At 47.3% G+C, this 20,613-nt stretch overlaps 2 protein-coding genes across 2 annotated transcripts; one reads left to right on the top strand and one right to left on the bottom strand.

Annotated features, from left to right (window-relative positions):
• Positions 1 to 101: 101 nt before the first annotated feature.
• TSN (translin) lies at positions 102 to 6,261 on the bottom strand. The gene is made up of 6 exons (XM_074548792.1): positions 6,127 to 6,261; positions 5,948 to 6,041; positions 2,984 to 3,080; positions 2,063 to 2,178; positions 1,326 to 1,405; positions 102 to 978 (listed from the first exon to the last, which is right to left on the bottom strand). Exons 1-6 carry the CDS (start codon positions 6,190 to 6,192, stop codon positions 742 to 744), a joined length of 690 nt encoding a protein of 229 aa, XP_074404893.1. The 5' UTR covers positions 6,193 to 6,261; the 3' UTR covers positions 102 to 741.
• Positions 6,262 to 6,551: 290 nt separating this feature from the next.
• NIFK (nucleolar protein interacting with the FHA domain of MKI67) lies at positions 6,552 to 11,450 on the top strand. The gene is given in 7 exon segments (XM_074548791.1): positions 6,552 to 6,707; positions 6,788 to 6,913; positions 7,579 to 7,687; positions 8,661 to 8,872; positions 9,567 to 9,647; positions 10,880 to 11,024; positions 11,027 to 11,450. Coding segments are annotated over 7 exon segments (870 nt in total). The 5' UTR covers positions 6,552 to 6,563; the 3' UTR covers positions 11,080 to 11,450.
• Positions 11,451 to 20,613: the final 9,163 nt, after the last annotated feature.

Genomic DNA, 20,613 nt, shown 5'->3' with positions numbered 1-20,613 from the left:
TAATTTTAAACTCTGCATTAACTCATGCCACTAAAACAAATACCAGACAGAGAAAGCAGGTACCTAAGAAAACCTTGCTCTGAAATGATGGTGGAAAGAAAAAAATATGAGACAGAGAGAGAGAGACAGAGACACTGAGACACTGGGGTGCAAGACACCAGTTCCAATAGAGGAATTCTCAGGAGTATTTTCACTAATTTCTCAATTACAGAGTGTACATTATGAGAAACCATTAAAAAAAAGAGATCTGGCTCATAAACACTTATGCAAATTTGTTCAACTTACATTGGTGAAAATTTAAGAAACAAAAAGAAAAAAAAAAGCGTCTTAAAAAACCAGTCAGTATTTACACACTGTGTTTCTTTAAAGATCCCATGTGTCTGCACTGAGCTGAGTGCTGTGCACACACCGCTGAGGGTGTGTGAGCAGACAGAGCCACAGCACTTCCCTGACAGCAGGGAAGCAACACTACAGAACTAATGGGAGTTACTGACTACTATTGCTGCTGTGCAAAGAACAGCACCGTGTGTTTGACAGAGGAATTCCACTGGAAACAGTCTCCTGTCCTAATCTAGACATGATTTTACAAAACATCTAACACCTGTACTACACCTTTTGTAAGAAAATAGAGAGCAGCTTTGAGCTGCAGTTCTTCTAAACTACTGGAGGAAGGTTTCTCTAGGTACTTCCTAAATTGGCAACCATCTGAGGTAATCGATGATGCTGTGCCAGGAGCATCCTTCACTTCTCCCCGCCTGCACCAACTGTCGCCTCCTTGTTGAGTCCTCTGATGGACAAGTCATAAACCACCTCCTCGATTTTCTTGACATCGTATTTCAGGCCATCGTAGCGCTTCCTCAGGGAGTCGTTCTTCAGGTTGAGGAGGCGGAAGCCAGAATCCAGCTCGTTGATAAAGGTTGAGATGCGGAGAGGGCGAGAATAGTCCCCAGCTGTGACGCTGTTCACTGCCAGCCTGGCCTGCCAGAGACAGCAGAGAGCACAGCACCCACATCACATCACATCACAGTCCCCATCAGTCACTGTACCAAACAAAGCACTTGTGGTCCTGGCAGTCAGATTATTTGTACTTAGATCTACCTTTTTGTTGAGCATAGTTCTGGATTTTCAATCAAATCAAAATTTAAGTTTAAATCTTAGAAGTATCACTGAGGAACATGCAGAGAAGCATCTTGCCTCTGAACAAGTTCAGATCAAGGTATTGTGTATCATAACTGCCAAGAACAACTTGATAAAGCTAAAAGACACATTACTTCTGTTTTCAAGGTGAGTTTCAAACCAAACACATGCATGCCTATCTTCCTTACCAGCTCACTGGCCAGAGTTAATACACCAGAAAGATAATCTTCAATGTCCAGGTGAAAGCCCCGTTCTCGATCAGCTTCAACTGAGACAAAAACAGAGCAGTGATGAGGTGGTGCTGAGCATGAGCAAACCCAGCCACCTTAAATTGCATTTGTTTACTGGTGCTAATTTGAAATATCAAATTTATGAAATACTATTACAAAATAAAAGTCAGCCTTTTCCTGTATGTGATGTAATTAGAGCCACTCTGTTCTTGATTCAGCATCTTGTACATCCTCAACTGTACATCCAACAGAGTAACTGGATTTACATCAATATACAGGATGTATTTTCCTTATTTTTTCCAAATCTTTTGCTCTGTGAAGATACAATTCTTTTATGGCAAAGAATTTAATCTGTTTTACACACTTTTTAAATACCAAATAGCAAGAAGTTAGAGAAACAAGCTCTCATCTTATGCTTATGTTTTATGCTTTTGGTGCATTTACACACTTTGAATGAATAACCTTCATTGATGAAGAACTTATTAATGACTAAGTACTTCGGTTAACATTAGGTTTGCCAATTTCCGTCGACTTCTGAGAATTTGTTGTTTATATAATGAAATCAAATACGAGATAAACTCTGGAACTGGTTTCTCAGGAAGAAATGAAGTTCTGCCATTTCCCTGTACCTCTGAAAGCTACAATGTCTAAGGCCACAAGCTTTTTGTTGTTTTCTTCCTACAACATTAACTTACTCCCAAGTATTTCTGCAACAGCTTCTCGGGTCACTAATGTTTCTGACTCCAAGTAGACTACGAATGCTGCCAGGAACACCAGCCGCTGCAGCACAAACCTCCAGTGCTCATGAAACCTGCAGGAGAAACACCAGGGACAGGTATAAATAATGAATGTTTATTACTGGAGCGTTAGGCAACACGCACACATTCTGTGTGTGTTGTGTTTTCTGCCTTAACACATGCACTTTGCAGTATTTTTGGTTTATCAAATGACACCAGCTAAAAGACATCTCCTTGGTACTCCAGAACTCCTCACCCAGGTTACCACACCAGGCACTGACATTTGCTCACCCCTCTCACACATCTCCTCAGCTCCCACACTTTTCCAGGCTGTGTTGCCCACAGACAGCCAGAGCTTTCCCTCAACAGATCTGAATTGACAAGATTCTTGTTCTTTGAAATGTTCTTGCCAGGCACTGTCCCCTTCTGGCAGCAACAGAACACAAAGGTGACAACTTCATTTAGTGTCTGCAGAACCAAACAGCCTTTTCATGACAGATTCAGAGCTCTGCTTCCAGGAACACCCCAAACTGAACAACTTAACTGAAATTAATGGAGCAGCAAATGCCCTGCTCCCAGATACAAGGGCAGCTCCAACTTCTTAAGCTTCCCTTTTGCTTTTTAAAGAAAACTTCTAGAAAAAATAGTTCAATACTGAGTATTTTTGGTGAAAAGTTAAAGTGTTTGAGCAAAAGCGTTTTTTATCTATGCTGATAAGAACCTCACATTTGTCTACCATGATTTACTTTTCAAAGAGAAAGAAGCATTCAGCCCATCAACCTTTACATCATTATTCCAAAGCAATAATTGGAAGCAATTATTGCAATGCCAAGCAATTCCCATACATATCTGTGTCTGGCTGTGTGTGATCCTGCACACCTGTAATACTGATCAGCAGGAAACTTGGTCTTCAGGGACTCCATCTGTGTCCTCACTGTACCAAAGTGCTCACGAGCCTTCTGACACTTCTTTGGAACTGAAAAAGAAACAGCACAGCATTTGGGGAATGAATACACTCAGGAAATGGGTATTTGACAGGCAGCAGAGGTTTGTAAACAGAGTTACCAAGTGTAAACAGTGCTATTTACACTTCTTTCTTGCTCAAGATAGGCTACTGATACTTGGAATCAACCTGAGAAGTATTCCTGGTGGCACCATGAGCCACAGAGGTAAAGCAGAAAGATTCTGGAATTCCAGGCTGTCTGATCTGCTCTGGGCCTTGGTCAGGAACTTGAGCCAAGATGTCCCAGCAACAGCCAGATCCCAAGCAATGGAACAGCACTGCACACAGCAGCTGGCCCCAAAGGAAGCACACACCAAGCACTGCTGCCAGGCAACTCTCACAGTCAAAGGAAAAGAAACCTTTCTTTATATTAAAATCTTATCCTATTTTTTTTTTCTAATCCATCAGAATTTGGCTCCATGAGGTGCAACATCCCTTCAGGAAACTGCATTTCCTGCTTTTTACGATGTATTTTCAGAGCCTGGGTTGCAGCTCTGCAGAGGAATGACCTCCTGTTCCTGCAGCAGCCACTGCCACCTCCCGTTGGCTGACAGAGTTACAGCCCCGCTACAGTGCCTGCAGTGCCAGCGGTGCCACAGCCTCCCTGCAGCCCTCACACAGCACAAAATCAACCTGGCAGCCCTCCTGCATCTCCATGTGCAGAGGCCAGGATTATTCACAAAAGCTACATCTGAAAGCTGTGCTGGTTTTTAGCAAACAACACCCACGAGGAGTCACTCTAGTGTGATTATAAAACTTCTGTTAATAACACATTTTTTCTGTTTAAAAAATAAAAGAGAGGAGAATGACATGCAAAAAAGGAAAGCTTCAGGAAGCAGCATGTGGGAGTGCTCCATGTGGCAGCCAGGATGAAAGAGCTGTGTGAAGCTCACTGAGAGCTACAGCTCTGTCAGGTGAGCATCGTGTGGCTGGGGGAACAGAGCAAGGAGCACATTCCCGTTTGGGCTCTGCAGAGGCACCTGTGACAAAGAGAAACAATCCTTACTGTAAAGGCTCAGACAATGCCCAGTGACACAAACACAACCCCAGATTCAAAGTGATGTTCTGCAGCCTCAAGAGCAAGGAGAGTTGTCTCTGGGGCTGTGTTGGCCCCGCCTGTCACCCTGCCTGTCACCAGGCCACAGCAGATGCAGCACACACTGCCCTGCCCAGCCCTCCCAGCAGCTCTCCAGCTCCAGCTGGGACAAGCACCAAGGAAGCCTCTGGGAGATGACATTTCAAAAGCCACTGGTTGGTATGGGAAGCTGTCCTCCATCAAACTCCCAACTATCCCATGGTTTTACTAAGAGCTGAATTTGATGACAAATTCACAGGTCTGCTATCACAAGTTAACTCTTGACCTATAAGGCATTATTTTTGCAATAATTATAAGATGAGGCTTTGGGGGTTTTGCCTGATTGTTTATTTGTTTGTGGTTTTTTGGTTTGATTTTTTTTGTTTGTTTTCCATTTTTTCGTTGGTTTTGTCCTTTTTTTTTTTTCTTTAATTATTCCAAATCTCTTCTCAGACTCCTCAAGTTCCAGGACCAGCTCTCTTCAGGAATTAAAAATCAAGTGAAAATACACTGAGTTGAAGATGGGCCTCTACAACTACACACCTGAAGTTGTTCCCCACACAATGACCATGGATGTTCCCAGGTTAGAGAACTGAACCTGTGCAAATAACCACTCAGCAGCTCTGATTTCCAGCACTGCCAGGTTTCCCAGCAGATGGAACCTACACTTGCCTGCACAGCTCAAAGCTCAGGTGCTGCTCATTGCTGAGCACAGACCCTCTCTGAGGCCAGGCCTCCAGCCCCAGCCCCAGTGTGCTGAGGAACCTCTTCAGGCTGAAACAACCCATCAGCTCTGCAAGGGAGAAACACAGCACCCAGGGAGGCTGCTCCTGTTTCCCTTCAGTGGCCTGCACAAATTCCTCTCAAGAGTTCAGCATTTCCTCTCAACTGTCCAGCAAAGTCAGAACAGTTGCTTCCTCTCACAAGATATTAACTGACTGGAGAAAACCACCTCTTAATGGACATATTTAGGTTTATTCCAGTAGTGTCACCAGTAAGCTGAAAAATGAGGGGGCAGAAAGAGCAGATCTGACACCTGGGCCTGCAGAGCTGCTCTCATGGCCTGGAGGAAACACACTGGCCCAGAAACATTCTGTCCAACACCTGAGAAGCCTGAAACCAGGCTGATGACAACCCAATCCTCCAAAGCTGCAGAACAATTCCTGCTGTCACTCAAGCAGACATCAAGGGCAGGTCCTGCTGTTTCAGCCCTTGCAAATTATTTTTACATTTTGCCACATTAAGCAGATTTCATACACACAGAGAGAATGTGTTTGTACAAACCAGATTGAAGTGTGTTGCTCCCATCCCAGCCCATCCTGAATACTCCCTCAGCACTCAGGAACACAGCTTTTTGGGGTGTGGGGTGAAGAGATGAGACTGATAAGAGGCCCAACAAGAGATGATAACAATTTCTGCGCAAATCACTTACAGGGAGACCTAAGAGCCAACTCAGCAGCCCAGGATGTGAATACCTGGAAAAGAACACACTGCTCTATACCGAGACAGAAAAGCACCATGCTAGGGAGGGAGGAAGGGACAGAACGGTGTCCATAACGCTGAACAGCAGCTTTACTGCTTGTCTGGCTTGAAACCTCCCAGCTGCGCTCTCCTCTCCCCAGATGCCTCCAGGAAACCCACGCTGAAGGCCCCGAGAGACACCGGACCCTGGAGAAGGGGCCCCGGGACAGGGCACCTGCGTGCTCCGAGGGGCACTCCCGCCCCCGGCTGTTCTCCGCTGCCCGGGCGGCGGCGCGGGACTCACTGTGCTGGAAGCCGGGCCCCTGGTGCACGCCCTGCAGCAGCGTCAGGATCTCCCGCGCCGTCTGCTCCAGCGCCTGCACCACCTTCCGGATCTCCTGCGGGCACAGCGCGCCGTCAGCCGAGCCACAGCCCCGGCACCACCCCGCCCCCGTCCCGGTCCCGTCCCGTCCGCCCCGGCACCTCTCGGATGTCCTGGTCCTGGCCGAGCGCTCCCTGCAGCGCCGCGAACATCTCGCTCACCGACATGGTGCCGCCGCTTCCCGCCCACGGGGCCTTCCGCGCCGCCGGCGCGCGCCTGCCCCGCCCCGCCTGCAGCGCCGCGCCGGGCTGCCCGGAGCACCGCCTGAGCGGCCTGAGCAGCCAGCAATGGACTTGAGGGCAGCTGGGAGGGTGCCCAGAGAGTGCTGATCGCCCTGGGAGTGCAGCTGGTCGCTCCCACGGCGGGAGTTTGCCGCCCCGGCGGTGTCCGTGTCCCAGGCCGCCCTCCCGGTGCGGCGGGGCCGGGCCCGGTGTGGCCGCGCGAGGGCCCGTCCGCCCCGTTGCCAGGAGACGGCGTCTGGCCGCGCGGCGGCGGCGCGAGGGCAGTGACGCACTTCCGGCGGCCGCGCGGAGGCAGCATGGCGGCAGGGGAGGCCATGGCGGCGGAGGTGCCCGCGTCGGCCGCGGCCGTGAGGGCGGCGCCGCTCCTGGCGCTGGAGCCGCGGCTGCAGCGCCAGTTCCAGCAGAAGGTGCAGCGGGCCCGCACTAAGCGGACGGCCAAGGTGAGCGGGGCGGCCCGGCGGGGCGGCGGCCCGGGTCCGGCGAGTCCCGGCCCGGGCTGACGCGATCTCTGTGCCCGCAGGAGGAGCTGACGCCCGGCGTGGTATTCGTGGGGCATCTCCCGCGGGGCCTGTGCGAGCCGCAGCTCCGCGAGTACTTCGGGCAGTTCGGCACGGTGACGCGGCTGCGGCTCTCCCGGAGCAAGAAGGTGAGGAGCGGCCCGTGCGGGGCCGTGATGGGGCCGAGCGCCCGAGGCCGGGCCGGGCCGGCTCGGCTCCCCCCGTGCCCAGCGAGGGCCGTCGGAACGCGCGGAGGCCGCTGCGCCCTGAGGCCCTCGGGAGCCCCTCGTGGGAGCGGCAGGGCCCGGGGCTGTCCGCGACTGCCAGGCGGCAGCTGGGGCACGGCTCTTGTGGGCCTTTTTAACGTGAGTAAATTCACTCCAGTGGGAAGTGCTGGAGTGCGCCAGTTCAAGGTACAACTGAAGTGCCACGGTTCTATATTAACTTACTTGCTGTGTTGGATAAAGGTAATTTTTTCTCACTCCTGGATTTGGTGTCACATTTTAAGATTACTGTATAAACATGGAACAGCTGAACAGCTGCAATGCAGGGCAGCTTTGTTTTTTTTACCAAATAGATAGCTGTGAGCAGTTTGTTTTGTGCGCAAATATATATTTTACAAATAACATGATACCAATTTAGGACTAAATCTGTCTTTCAGGACTAAATTGCATTTCTCACAATTTCAGCGACATTTGTGAATTTAGCTGTCGTTAGCTGAGAATGGGCTATGACTTTAGAAGAATAAAATAATTTTAATAGAGCCCTCCAGGTACCAGAACATTGTTTGATGTTTCTCCCTTGTCACTCACAGACTGGAGCCAGCAAAGGCTATGCATTCATGGAGTTTGAGTCTGATGATGTGGCCAAGATTGTTGCAGACACAATGAACAACTACCTGTTCTCTGAGAGACTGCTGAAGTGTAAGTATAAACTGCAGTGTAAGTCCTCTAGCACGCAAAGGAAACTTGTGGTTATTTCAGTTATCTTTTTCAACTGTGCATAGAACTTTAGGGGTTTTTTAATGAAGTTTTGTCCCAGAAGTATTTTCTGTGGGGCTGAGCTTTTCATCATGTGTAAAGAGCATGCTTAGCAGGCTTTTGGTCACTAGTGCTGGTTTTTCCTGTGGGCTGATGTTGCTCCTAGTGACTGTAACACAAAATCTCAGGACAAAATTGGGTTTGCTGGAGAGATAATTCCTTTCACATGGACACTCCTTGGCACTTGTAACTGCTGCAGTTGTCTGTGAGGTTGGACAAAAGGAGGTTTTGCGTAAAAGATTGATGAAATCACTGAGTTTCTCAGTCATGGTAGCAGTAACACTTTCTTTGTAAAGGATTAAGAGTTGATGTGTTGTTGTAAAACAATTTTGTGTGATCTTTCTGGATGAAACTGTTAAAACATTTTATCCATCCACCCACCCACATTGTCATCTTGTCACAAGAGTTCCATGCTATTGTCTCCTATCACAAAAGTTCCATACCTTCTTGGTGTTTCTCATGGGCAGCTCCTCAGAGCACTGCCTCTTTCTTCTTCACAAAGCAGCCAACTGACTCCAGCTCCCCTCTCACCCAGCTACCCCACTCTTTTATAGCATCTTTGTCTCATTGCTTACAGCTGTGGCCTGGTAAAGTCAGGCCTGCTCCTAATCTTTGATAATTGGCCCAGCTGCAACTCCTTAGGGCTAAGATTACTTTCTACACTATCTTTATTTTCTTGTATTCTATCCCCCTGCACACCTACCCCCCATTTCCCTGGCTGGCTGAGGGTGCAGTGTTGGTTTCTTTGTTCCTGACTCGCTGGGCAGCGCGGTGTTGTGGCTGTGAGCTGTGCTGTGTGAGTGCCCTTGGCGGGAAGGGGAGCCCTGCTGTGACCCCGGTGCTGTGCTTGCTGCAGGTCAGTTCGTGCCTCCCGAGAAGGTGCACGAGAGCCTGTTCCAAGGCTGTGACAGGATGTTTCGGCAGCCCTCGCAGCCGGCCGTGCGGCGCTACAACCGCGTGCGCTCCCTGCTGGAGAAGGCCAGGATGACGCAGCGCCTGCTGAGGAAGGAGAGGCTCTTACGGAAGAAGCTGGCTGAGAAGGGGCTGGACTATGACTTCCCAGGATTTGTAAGTTTGGCATCGCTTCAGTGAGTGTTTTGAGCAAGATGTGTTTCTAGAGTTGTGCTGAATGCATGGAAATCATGTATTTTGTGTGGAACTGGCAAAAGAGCTGGAGCCCCAGGGAGGCTCACTTGTGTTAGGAACTGTATGGAAGCACCAGGAATTCGGTGTGGTGCTGTTGCTGGGCTGCACTCCATGTGCCTGCATGTTTACTTGTAGAGAAATAGTCGGTAACAGCAAAGGGCAGATGTCCCTTTTGTTCTGTTGGTACAAGCAGTTGGATATTCTGTGGTTTAATACTGGAGTGCAAATCACCAAAGAGCAGAGGGGCTTTGGCAGAGTGGGAGTTTGGAGGCAGATCCCAAGACCAGAACTTCTGTCCACAGCTCGTGCATGTTCCTTCTCTGCAGTGCTTGGGTCAGGTACTTGAGTTGTGAGCAGTTAATGCTGTTTAACATGGAGTATTTTATAAATGCAGAATAGCATTGTTTTGCTTTTGTTACATGTGTTGCTTGTTTAGCATGTGTTGCTTTTGGTGTTTCTGTTCAAACCAGATCACCTATGTATCAGTCAGTTTGTTTCTTTAAACCTATTTGCTGTAACAAAGACTTTGTAGTTATGAAACAAATCTATGAAGTGTTAAGTGACTGCGTCTTCATACAAGTGTGTAGTGATCCACCTGATCTGTCTTTCTTCCTAGGCTGCACAGGCACTTTCCAAAAAGAGGAAAAAAGTTAAAACATCCAAGAAACGAAATCTGAACATTTCTTTGAGCAGCCAGGTAAGACAGACCAGTCCTGGTGGTGTCCAGTACCACCATTCACATGGGGGCAGATGTTTGAAGTCTTCAGCTGGCACCTTAATGCTGATTTCAACACACAAAAGCCTTAACATTGTTTGCCTGAGAGATGTTTGTGCTGAAAGTAGCTCCTTTGAGATGTATTTACACTCTTAAACTGAGGATAGTGATAGAATCCTCGTGGTTCCTTCTCCTGTGAGATTGTTTAGTAGCAAAGGCTTCTGCTCAGCACGCTGTAACCAGCAGTGCCTGTCCCTCAGTGCTGTCTGCCTCTGCTGTCCAGCACTCCCTTGGTACTGCAGGGTGCTGGGGCACCTGTACCCCCCCTGCACCTGGGCTTTACCCTGGGATGACGTGATCTCCTTGATGGAGTCCTTCTGTTGGACTGTGTTTCAGTGCCATCCTGTTTTGGTAGAAAGGGATTTGAATTGTTGATACAGTGCAGTGCTGTCTGTCCCCATTTCCATCTCTATTGTCCCTCCTACCCCGTGCTCTCCAGGCACAGTAGTTAGTGGTTTGGAAACAAATGCCAGGTAAAAGTAGCAGTAGGATGAAAGGGAAGTTCAGGTCATCAGGACTGAGATTTGGGATATTGGCAGTCTAAAAAGTCTAAGACATGAATATTTCTCTTCTGTTTCATCATTGTTGTGAGTTGCAATGTTGAGTGTTTGGGGATTTTTATTATTACTGGGTTTACTTGTGATAATTGGGGGATTTATTTGGGGTTTACTTGTGATAATTGGGGTATGGCTGGTTGTGAGGCAGACAGGATAACTTATACATTCTGTCAACTGAGTTCTGAGGGCTTACTGAGGAAACAAAGCTGGGATGTTTCAGCTCTGTTGTAAAATGGAATGTGGCATTTCTGTATGCCAGTCTCAAATATACTCCCTCACCCCCCACCTCGTTGTCCTTATTATGTTCCACTTGACTTTCATGGTGCTTTGAGTCAGGAAATACAAAGTTTAGAAGGGAAATGTGCATAACAACACGTTAAAAAATGTGAATTAATTTCCATTTGCCTTTCACATACAGTTCTTTGAAGGTGATGCTTCTGTCCAAAGAAACAATGTCTACAAAAGTAGCTAGTTATAAAATGTAAACAGTTTTCTCAAGGAGAGCTGGACTGAGGTGTCTTGTGGTACCACAGGGGCAGGGACAGCTTTTTCTGGCAGATGGCTTTGCTGTGAATCCTGTTTTTGTGATCTCTTCAGGATCCTACTCCAGTGTGTACTCCAGCAGTGCTCGAGCGCCGGAAAGCTGCTCGGATGGATGATGACACAGAGGATGATGAAGTAACACTCAGGCTTCCCTCTGCCAGCGGTAAGAATGCTGTGCAGAGACCAAAGAAGCAGCCAAGGCAAAGGCCAAGCCTGAAGAAACAGAAACAGACTTAAAATTGTTATGCATGTAGCCATATTTTTCTCAACTTTAAAAACTTTTGAGGTGGAGCTTCTACTGGGTCTGCTGCCCTGGCTTGGTCCATCCTGCCTAGACTGTTTCAGGCTTTCCTAGGCAAGGACTCTGTTCACAAATCCTGTCCCTGTGGTTTAGCCATCAAGGGACATAGGAAGATATCCTTGACTTTGTGCTCACAAGTGCCCATGCTGTGACACAGCTACAATAGTCCACAATCTCCAGTTAATTTTATAACTCGTGTCTAGAACTCACTGTTTGGAAAGAAAATGTGAGGCTGTCCATTCAGAGTTGGCTAATGCAAGCAACTTTGTCTTAAATTTATAATTAATGACAGGTTATTAAAGAAATTACCATTTTTCAACTTTCTTTGCTCTTGGTAATGGTTCTTCTGTTTAACTGAATGTGTTTTGTGAAAGTTCTCACATATTTGCACTGATGGAGGCTCTTGAGAAGACACACCAATAATCAGAGCAGTCTGAGTTCTACTGGCAGTTCTGTTGTCCTTTGTCACTGCATTTTAGTTTCACTGCTTGCATGAAACCGAGTGCCTTCTGCTCCAGGGGGTGATAAGCACATTGAAATATTGTAATAACCAGGAGTGCAAAGGCAGGTTTTTGTCAGCAGTAGTATGAGTTCAGAGAATTGAGTGTAGCTTGTTGTAATGCATTAAGATTCCTTCTTGTTCCAACTAGCTTGTCATTGCAGATGGCAGGTATCCAGTCCTGCTTGAACAGGCAGTTTGTGCTGTTAGAATTTGGATTTTAATGCAAGTCTGAGATCTGTAGAAGTCCCAGATTGGGTTCTGTGCTCATACTTAGCCTTCATCTTTTGTTGTCTTAAACACTTTAATGTTGTTGGCTGTTGGTCGGGCTTGGCAGATGATTTTAGAGGAAAGCCCAGGTGATAATAACCAGCTAGGTAGGTGGCTGGCACTAATTTCTTGGCTACTTTAGTTGAAGTCCTGGCAGAGAAAAATTAATCTAAACCCTGCTGATTGGCCTTGCTGATTCTGATCTGTCTGGCCTGATCACTGGATTAATTGTGGGATCATAATGACATTGTCTAGGTGACTCAGATTAGATCATTCTCCTTTCTTGAGGACGCCACTTGGATGAATCCATCTTCATATCAAATACTTGTCACCGTGGGCAGGCCAGGGGAATTCCTTCACCAGCCCAGTGTTCACAGACAGTCCTTGCCTTTCAGTGGAAGTGTTGCTGTCAACATCTGCAGGCTTCCTTCCCTGTGCCTTGTTTGATGGGAAACAGGCAGTGCCTGCACCTCAAACCCCTGGGAAATACACACTCAGTTGAGGTTTGAGATACATGACCACCACAGTGGTTGGCAGAAATTGCTTATCTGTATTTGATGTGCAGCTCTGAAAAACTTCTACCTTGACATCATACAGCAGAGAGCAGCAGAAAAGAAGCAAAATGCACCTGCCCAGAATAGACAGTTTTCTTTTGAAATCCGTGTTCCTGACTTTGTGTCGGGCACATAAAGCTGGCTGTTGAGTCAGGATGAGGTAGAAATGTGGCTCGTTCCTCCTGCTGGGAGCCGAATCTGCTGCCACCGGGGGGCAGCACGGCGCAGCTGTGTGGCCGTGCCGCAGCACAGGGCTTGCTGGGGAACCGTGTGTTTGTAAGGAAAGCCTCTCCCCTCTCCGGGCAGTGAGTGCCTGCACTGCTGGGAGTCACGCCTCTAACACGGCTTGAGAATACATGAGAAACCTGACACTGATCTGAACCAAAAATGCCCATTTCTGTGGTGCTGCCTCAAGTGCTCCTTCCTAGGCTGCTGAGTTAAAGCTGCTCTTTAGAAAACTTAAATCTCCAGAGTAACTTCTCTGGTGCAGTTCCACATTCCCCAAAGCCTGAGCATCTCCATTCCTGTGCTTCCCATTCCAGTGCCTTGGCCTGCATTTTGAACATGGAGTTGCTTTCTTCCCACTCTGTTTCTGTTGCTGTGCTCATCTCTGTGCCCAGTGTTCTGCCCCTGCTTGTGTCCACTTGCTGCTTTCTTCCATGTTTGACTCAGTGGCTTCTCATGCTGCTTGCAGTGCCAGGGCTGTCCTGTCTGGCTGCAGGAGCTCCTGCATGTCCCCTGCATGAGGGACTTTGGCTTCTGGAGGTCTCTTGGAAAGGTTTGTGCCTTTAAGCTAAACCCTTGGCTGCTGCTGGCTCTCCAGAGTCACATATCAGTGTGAGCCTCGATGGGAAGACGTTCAAGAAAACTGCTCACAATGAGGGTTGCTTCCTGCTGTAATTTTCCTTTCCCTTCCTTTTGTTTGTTCATCTTCCTTCAATTGAGATCAGCTTAGATGGCAACTCTGAACAGCAAGGAAGCAAAATTCTGTGTTGTTTGAGGAAAGCACAACAATACCCAGGCTAGAGCAAGGGGCTCTCAGCAGAAGGCAGCTTTTCTTGGTGATAGCTTCTGTTTTTAGGCTGCCTGTGTTATTAATACCCTGCTGTCCAGGGAGATGTACGTAAGCAGAAATTCAGACACCTGATACTTGCCAAACATAGTTTCCGTAGCAAGTGGACAGATGTGCTGTGTCATGAGTTATGCCCCAGTCCCTGCACTGATTTTTATTTCTCATTTTTCCAGTAATTTGTTTGTTCATCTTGGACAAACACAAACCTCCTGGCCACTGATTTTAGGGCAGGCTCCAAGTTGTTTTTACTGGGATGCTGGGAGTGTTGGGGATGTGGTTTCAAGGCATGACTTGCAAGTGCTCTGCCTTTCAGGGATGAGTGACTTTGTGGAGCTGTTTTGCTGAACACTCATGTATGTATTACTCTTTGCAAGCTTGAGAAACTTAGGTGCTAGCCAAGCCTGCTAATTTACACTCATTTATTACAATTTCTCTGTTTTGGGGGAGGGAGCAGGGTTTAAGAGTGTTCACCATTTCCTGGCACTGGAAGTAAAAGGAGAATGGAAGTAAAAGAAGAATGGGGAGTAGGGAAGGTGAAAAAGCAGAATTGGCTGCAAGACAGAGGGGAGAAAGGAATGATGAAGACAATGCTCACCTCTCAAGACAAAGATACTGGTGAATGTTGCAGGGTGCAAGTGCTCAAAATTAAAGATGCAGTTTTATGTTTTCCTACTCCTAATTTTGCCTGTTGGATGTGCTGTGGGGTGCCCAGGCTGCATAAGGAGTCTGCTGCCATCACAGTCCAAGTGCTGGTACTTGCTCATGAGCCAGGTGAAGGAGGAGAGCAGGCTGGGCAAGTGGCACCAAGCCTGTTTGCTTGCATACCTGGCTTTGGAAATGGCTGCAGCCCTGGGGAGCAAAGTTAAAACCTGTCTGCAAATGGCTCATGGTGCAAGGGAGGACTTAGGCATGGCTCTGAGGGGTGACATGCTCTCCTCTCCAACCAAGTAGTGAGGCAGGAGAGAGCTCCAGCAAATTCCTGTGCTGAGTGCTGGGGAGCTTGGCTCTCACTTTGCAGTGTGATGCAGCCACTGGGGTTGGCTGTGCTGTGTGAGGTGCTGTGCACATCCCTGCCCTGGGCAGGGTGCTGCAGGTGAAAGCAGGAGTACAGGGAGTGTGATCTCCATTGCATGTTTTCCAGGAATATCCACAAATCCTCTTGCACCAGACTCCTTCATTGTCCAAGATGCTCTTCAAACACATCCTTTTCTCCTGACTTTTCCATCTAACTCTCAGATTCTTGAAATGTCTAACTCTAGCCAGCAATAATCTGCACTTCTTAGCCAGAGAGACGCTGAGGGCCAGCCCAGGGTGCTGCTGGAACGGTGGGGAGGCCATTCTGTGTGTCAGGCTGCTGCTGGCACTGCTAATGCAGCACATCCCTCCCTGCCCAAGGGCAGCAGATGTCAGAGCAAGCTGAGGAAATGGTTAATGTGTGAGGGAGAATTCCTGAAGTGAAACGTTTTCTTCCATGCAGGGTGCAGAAAGGCCTCTCATCACTTCTGACACCCTGCATTAATTAAACATATGGCAGGAACAGAGATCTTGGCTGAGCTGGGAGGCTTGGAGTAGTTACACACCTGTGTGTCTGTGGCCAGTAACCATGGGGTTCTCCTGTGCTGGGAAAGGAAAAGCTGCAGAGAAGCTCCTACACAAGTCTTGGCTCTGATCAGGAAAGAAAGTGCTGGTTTATGATAGTCCTCATAAGCAGTGTTGTTGAAGAGAGGCAGAACTGTGAGGGCTAACTCTGCAGGACTTTGAGACAGTGAGTTGGGGCCTGCAGGGAGCCACAGGCACTGGGCTCACTTCCTTTCCCTGTCTGTCCATTTGATCCTTCACGTGGAGAATGGGGCTTGCTCTGGATTTGAAACTTGTTGTTTTAAAGAACAGGAAGGGAAGAAACAAATCTCATTTTTGTGATAGTGATTTTGGAAAACCCTGTTCTTTTCTGTGTGTTTTTCCAGTACTGGTTGAGAGGAGCCTTGGTGAGCAGGTGCAGATGTGGAAATTGGGCTCCTTGCTCTGCAGTGAGGCATTGCTGCCAGTTTCCCACAAAGGCTTGCACAAACTTCCAGTTTGCTTGTGTATTGTTTTTTTTTAAACAAGCAGGGAAGTAGAGTTACTTCTGTCAGGGTGGCTGAGAGCATTGCAGCATTTGGAGAGTGAAGGCAGGATTTGCCTCTCTGCTATGTTTGCTCAGTTACTGTTTCTCACACAAGGAGCCATGCAGTGAGGAGTGAGCAGGGTCTGTGCCAGCTGTGCAGCAGCAGCAGCAAAGCTGCTTTGTCACCTGCACTATTTTTATTTCTGTTGATGTGAGAGCTGGAAGGGCTCTGGTGTGATTTTCAGGTGCTGGGCTGCGTTTGCAGGTCTGCCTGGTAGAAGGGGGTTGGGTTCATCTGCCCAGAGGTGATGGCAGAGGGAATGTAAGACAAATCCATAAAGTTTTCCTTTAGCTATCCCACACAAAGACATGCTGTTTGTGGTTTATTAACAGGGCAGTGCTAAAAGTGTGTTCTGTTGAACTGTATCCTTAAAAACAAATTCCAGGTTGGAGCTGCTGGAGCTTTGTGGCTGGTCTGGCAGGAGCTATGCAAGTGCAAAGGACTAGCTCCAGAGGCAGTATAGATTCTCCTAAGGCAAATGTGTCTGTTGGTGTTATGTCAGTGCAGCTCCATCAGATGAGTCACAGCCTAAGTTTTTATCCTGAGAACTACTACCTCATCTTTTTTCCCCCATCAGCTCATAATTTTACAAGATTAAAGCCTGTTAATATACAGTACAGAATCAACCAGTTGGTTGTTAAGACTCATTTGGAGTTAGTGATTTGGACTCTTGGGATTGGGTGGGCTGCCAGTGTATGTTTGCTGTGTTGCCATTCAATGTCAGCCCTCCCATTGCATTCTGTTAGAGCTTCCATTAATTTCAGTAGAAATCTGCATTTGGGCTGAAGGGTGACCTAATCTTTAAAAAGGATCTTAATCCACTTAGCCTCTATTGCAAAGCTCAGCATTTTTTCCTTGTCAGAAGCAGACTGCATTCCTAACCTTGATGTGTCACTTTCCAGTTGGCTTAATATTTGAGTGAGGATAAAAGGAAATGTTTTTCAAATACTGAAAGAACCCATGCTGGTAAGGTATGTGCACATGCAATGTGCAAGTATAAAAAAAAAAGGAGATATGAGCATGATTGTGTTTGGATGGTGGGAAAAAGATAAAATAGTATCAGCAGATGACTACAGAGAACAAGCACAGGAAGAGGTAAATCCATTAGAAACAGCATAACCGGGAAACAATGAGGGAAGCGGAAATGGGGATGAAATCTCATTTAATGTAAATTTAAGTGCAAGACAAAATAGAACTCTTGTAAGTTTGACCTGTAAATGTCTCTTCCCAGAGGCCTGAGGGCAGCCAGGAAAAATACAGTCTCTGATGCAAATACAAGACCTGGTGCCCATGCCTTGGTAAGGCCAGAGCTGATCTTCCAGGCTACTGCATTAAATGTAGCACAGCTCAGAAAGCATGGAAAACTGTTGCCAGTAGCCTGTGTTCAGTTTTGGGGGTTTCAGCTCAGGCTCTGGTCACAAAACAAAGAACACCACAATTAACACTAATTGGTACCTTCCTTGATGTTTGGTCAGGGAGAATGAGCCATTCCCTGCCTTCCTGGAGGCAGTCACTCCAGGTCAGGGCAAGAAGCCTGTGGAGATGTCGCATGGCTCACAGGACCTTCCTGCCAACGGGAAATCTCTAATCCAACCCAATTCACACTGCCTGAGGACTACCTGCTTTGTGCAGGATGTTTCTCCTTGGGTGGCCAAATGTCTGCAAGGAGTGAGCACACGTAGACGAGCCAGTGTGTGCTCCATGGGCCTTGAAGCCATTTGCTCATTTCCCTTTAATCAAAACCTTCTGCTCTTGTGTTTTCTTTTCTGTTTGGTGACTGAAGCGAAGCTTCATGTGCCTTCACGTGGGAGTTAAGTGGGTCAGTGGGATGCTTTGTTCGTGGCAGCTCTCACGTGGAAAAAGTCCGATGCAAAACACTGAGGCTTGGCAGGAAAGTGCCAATTAAAGATAGCGGTGCGGGAGCACATTGTGTGAGCTGAAAGTGCTCAAATCTGGGGCTGTGACAACTGCCATGTGCAAAGGGAAGAACGAGGAATTGTTAAATTTCACGTTGATCTGAAGTACTTGTGCTGTCCCTGTCTCAAGTGTTGTTCTCATGCAGCATGGACGAGGAGTTTATTCTGTTTCCCAGGTAAGTGAGGGGTAGAAGAGGTGAGTCACACTGGGGACCTGTGCCAGAGTAGAATCAGCAGCACTCAGAAGTTGGGTACTTGGACATCACCTCATGTTGGCCCATGGTATTTGTGCCAACAGCAGTCCAGCCTTCTCCTCAGCATGGCACAAGGCTGTGCAGGAGATGTAAGTGCAAGGAGATTGCAAAGGGAGAGGTCCATTGCTACATGAGTCAAGTGAAGCTGTTCTCCCCCTTAGCCATACAAGCAGTCAAGTTGGGACAGCACATAAAGGAAATGTGGCAGAGTCTACATAGCACTGTGCTCAGCTGTAGGAAAGCAACCCAAGGACAGCCAGGCTTTCACACTGTTGTCCCCTGCTGTTATGGGCAGCTACATCATCATACTGTCATTCATAAATAAAAACATTTCTCCCTGAAGCACCAGGCTCTCAGGTTCCTGAGCAGATGTTGTGCAAAAAAGCCCTGAAGGAAAGGGGAAGAGCAGGTCATTCAGGTATAGTCAGTGTTTCTGCTGAAATAGTCCATCCATCTGCTTCCCACTAGTTCTGATGATGTGTTTTTATTTGAAAGAGCAGTGTTTGTAATTGAAAGCTAGAATATCCTTACATTTCTTTATTTTCGAAAGCTTTCTGACTTTGTTTTGCCCTTACTTAAAGCTTTTTGTGCCCTTGCTGCAGATGTCCATAAGTTCATCTCTTTCTTCACCTTGCAGATGGGCTGTGCTTTGTTTTGCATGTGTATAAGCACACAGCTCCTTGTGTCCAACCAGACCTTTCTCACCAAGCAGGGAACAGTGTACTTTGCAGTGGTCTGATTAGAGAGCTGCCTGCAGCTTCACTGGGAGCAGTATCCTCTCAGGAGACTTTTCTGCTGTACTGGCCTCTTTGTTTTGGGACAGGTGGCTAAATTAAATGGAGATCTTTGAGAAATGAGAGCATAGTAAAAAGTACCTTTTTTAGGTATGTTATGGATAGGGGAGCTGCCAAATACCTGCTGCTGAGCCACTGGTAGTGAGGGCCTGGTCAAGCACTCTCATGTGATGGCAGCAGCTCCTCCAGTGGTGACTTCCATTTCCTTCATTTGGAGAGTCCTCTCTGCAGCCCAGGATGAATCCCCAAGGGCTCCTTAGCAATAGCACAGTTGTTACCTAACCATAACTTTGGAGAAGCTGAGGTGTCCCTGCAGACTGGATTCCATGCAGAAGCTTGGATCTGGTTGCCCTTGGGGTATCCTGCAATGCCTTCACTGTGTTTCCATTGGGAACTGTCTCAGGCAATGGATGTGCAGCTTGTCACAGGTGTGCCAGAACTAATGCAGAGTGATGGCCCTGGGAAAGCTGATGGATTGTGCCATGGAATCGAGAGCAGAATTAAAGAATACTGAGAATAATGTTAAGAAACCTAAAGGCCAAGAATCAGAAGAATGCTTTCACCTCCTACTTTTAAAAAGTTGGAAGAAAACCTGCAGGTTACAATGCATTTTTGACTTCTTTTCCTAATGAAAACAAGGCTTATGTGACCAGTCTGTCTGTCTGCTTCTATTCAGCTGTCAGGCTAACCCCCTCCTTTTCCCTTCACAGTGTTTGGGGGGGAGGAAACAATCTCAAGTTTCATGAGAATAGAAGAGAGAAATAACCATTGCCAGCCTCAGGGGAAGGCAGGAGGGAGCTCGGGTGTGGTTGATCCCTTGTGATGGAGGGCTGCCCTCCCATCTGCACGGGGATACAGCCCTGGACTAACCCAACGTGCCACCGTGTCCCCTTGGAGGGGAGTGGCACAGGACACAAAGGAAGGTAGGGCTGCTGAGAGAGCAGGGCGGATTAGAGGGACAAAGAACACAGACCTGTGAGGAACCAGGCATCATTAGTGCTGCTGCTCATGGAACAATGTCGTGAATATAGGCATCAACTGTTCTGAAAGTCTCTGCAGGGAGCAAGGAAACAGTCATGTAGCAACAGGAAAAAAAATCCAAATATTAGAGCTGATTATGTGACAAATTCATTTCTGCAGACTTTACATGCTTAAAATAAAAATGTGGAGAAAATGCATAAAGACCATGTCCACAATCTGTCAGTTGCACAAGGAAGCTTCTAGGTTTTATGCAGTTGTTGTCCGCCAAAGTCTTGCAACAAAAGAGAGAATAAAAATAACATTTTCTGTGCAAGTTTTACCTAGGAGTGGAGAAAAAAAATACTTTAACCTATGTCAGTTGCATTTCTCAGCATTTCGTTACAAAGCTTTAGCCTGCCAAGCAGTGAATGTAGAATCACCAGAAGAAAGAATCTGTGAAAAAAGAGCAAACATACAATTGTATCAGAAGGCAGTTTTGGGAGATTTCCAAAGTAAATGCCTCTTCATTGTAATACTGAAGAGAATAAATTCACAGCAAATGTGTGACATGCAATAATAAATGTGTGATACAAAGCTAATGATTTCTTACTAAAACTAAACAAAATATTGCTTATCATAATTCACCTAACTTACTACAATTCCGTTTTTATCTCATTTTCTCATTCAAAATGAGCAAGGTGTTTTGTGAAGGTATTTTGGGAACAGAGCAGGAACTATTTAGAGACTCTGTGAGAACTTTGCCTGTAGTTCTAGCAGTTCAGATGAAGTGGAATGATTGGTCCTTTGTTAATGTACCCATGATCTCTGGCCTCAGCTGCTGTTGGGGGACTGCATAACAGGAGAAGGGCAAAACTCTGGAGGAGTCCTGTTTGCAGAGCTGCCCAGCCAGGGAGGGGAAACACCCGGCACACAGGCTGTGCTGTGGGTAGTGCTTAGCCAGTTAGGGCTCTCAGGAGATTAGCTACTGCCTGGGGGTGAGAAC

The sequence above is a fragment of the Zonotrichia albicollis genome, chromosome 10 (assembly GCF_047830755.1).
Source record: "Zonotrichia albicollis isolate bZonAlb1 chromosome 10, bZonAlb1.hap1, whole genome shotgun sequence".
Classification (NCBI taxonomy): Eukaryota; Metazoa; Chordata; class Aves; order Passeriformes; family Passerellidae; genus Zonotrichia; species Zonotrichia albicollis.
Note: the sequence above shows the minus strand (reverse complement) of the source record. Positions and strands in the feature narration are given on the sequence as shown.